Genomic DNA, 1,763 nt, shown 5'->3' on the forward strand with positions numbered 1-1,763 from the left:
GACTAAATTATGATGAGAAAAATGCTTGGTCCGTGTTCTTGATATTATATGATAATATCCAGGTTTAACAAACTTCTGATTATTATAATCAAATTAAATTAGCTATTTTAACTCTTGAAATCTTGAGTGTATACAAAATGATTACAAACTCTTGGAAATATCGTTATATACTTGTTTCATCTTATTTCATTGCATATAAAACATGTATTACTGTGATTGCATTAAAATCTCTTTCTGTCATAAACTTAATATTAAATGCTGCTGGTCATTTTGACATTTCAAAGTTGGATATGATGTAAATTTTGATGTTGAAAATACAGTGATTTATAAAATTATGCTTTGTTTTAATTTCTGATCCAATCAATTCAATTTGATCTATGCAATTTATTTTTTATCACTAGTAAAATGTAAACCAATAATATTCATACTACTAAAATAAGTTAAACATTAGTTGGATATGATGATTATTTTTTATTGATAAAACAATTATGATTACTTTAATAAATTGCTTTGTTTTAATTCTAGATCCAATAGATTTTATACCAAGCTAAATTATTTGTCCTGCTATTTTATGATTGAATATATTTAATAAATAGTAAATACGTTTTTAGAACAAGCTAAGTCCATATTATAATTATATAATACAAAATTATTTTGTATGTTCAATTAAAATTTTTTGTGGAGTAGTGTATGAAGTTGGAAATGACGATAATATTTTAGTAGATAATGATGATCTTTAAAAAAATGCTTTGTTTTAATTCCTGATCCAACTACTTAAAATTAATTAATATCAATTAGTATTTTGTATAACAAGAGAAGAAATTAAATTAATATTAATAATGTTTTAACCGTTTAATTTTTAGGACTGGATCAGAGCGTCGCACTCGTAAATTGAACCCATTGAGACATGTACGTACCATGCTTCGATTGAATCCTTACATCGCAGTTCAAAAACGTGTTGCAAGCAATGAAAACAAATTAAGAACACTGGCTCGTGAAACTTACTTGGCCAAGAAAGAAGGTGTAAGTAAAACATTCATACTATTATATAACTATGTAGGCATACAAATGGTTAATTTTGTTAATACTTTTAGAGACCAACCACTGAGAAGGGTGAAAAAGTATTGAAACGTTTCATCAATGAAAAGAAAATGTTGCGTGCTGCCAAAATCAAGGCCAAGAAGGTTATTGCTGTCAAGGGCTTACGTGAAATTCATGAAAAGAAATTGGAAGCGTATAGAAAGCGACTTGCTGCACGTGGTGGTGCTCCGCCTACCAAGAGGTGCAAGAAACAATTACCCAAGCCAAAACCTAAGGCTGAGGTTAAAAAACCTGCACCCACTACCAAGGCTGCACCAAAAGCAAAATCGACCGGTAAAGCTAAGGCATAATTGGACTAATAAACAAAATTATTATAAAGGCTGTTGTTTTTATTTCTCTGTTTAGTTTTTCCTTATGTATTTATTCATATTATTCAAAAATTGTCTTCCTATGTATTAAAGATAACATGCATCTTGATTGAGATTTTTAGATCAATTAGTATGCACTATACAGTGTATTGGATATTTCCAATGTTGGAACAATGAACTAAATCCCTGTTCTTAGTGTATGACCGTCTATAGCAGTGTTCCCAACTGGTGGTCTGTGGTGCCATAAATTGTCACTTAATTTTTTTTTTTAAATAGTGAAAAACATTAGAGACTTATTGAGGAACCATATTATACTTGTTATTATGCAAAAAAAAGGTCTTCCTAGTTTTGGTA

At 29.0% G+C, this 1,763-nt stretch overlaps 1 protein-coding gene across 1 annotated transcript; it reads left to right on the forward strand.

Moving 5' to 3' along the window:
* The first annotated feature begins 838 nt into the window (after nt 1–838).
* LOC111033535 lies at nt 839–1,419 on the forward strand. The gene is made up of 2 exons (XM_022314316.1): nt 839–1,023; nt 1,095–1,419. The coding sequence occupies exons 1-2, from the start codon at nt 919–921 to the stop codon at nt 1,389–1,391; spliced, it is 402 nt and encodes a 133-aa protein (XP_022170008.1). The 5' UTR covers nt 839–918; the 3' UTR covers nt 1,392–1,419.
* Nucleotides 1,420–1,763: the final 344 nt, after the last annotated feature.

The sequence above is a fragment of the Myzus persicae genome, unplaced genomic scaffold (assembly GCF_001856785.1).
Source record: "Myzus persicae strain clone G006 unplaced genomic scaffold, MPER_G0061.0, whole genome shotgun sequence".
Taxonomy (NCBI): Eukaryota; Metazoa; Arthropoda; class Insecta; order Hemiptera; family Aphididae; genus Myzus; species Myzus persicae.

Bases quoted from the DNA above. Each gene is read 5' to 3' on its own strand.
- LOC111033535 (XM_022314316.1), top strand. From the start codon at position 919: ATGCTTCGATTGAATCCTTACATCGCAGTTCAAAAACGTGTTGCAAGC. The intron at 1,024-1,094 runs GTAAGTAAAACA...TAATACTTTTAG, and splicing joins ACTTGGCCAAGAAAGAAGGT to AGACCAACCACTGAGAAGGG.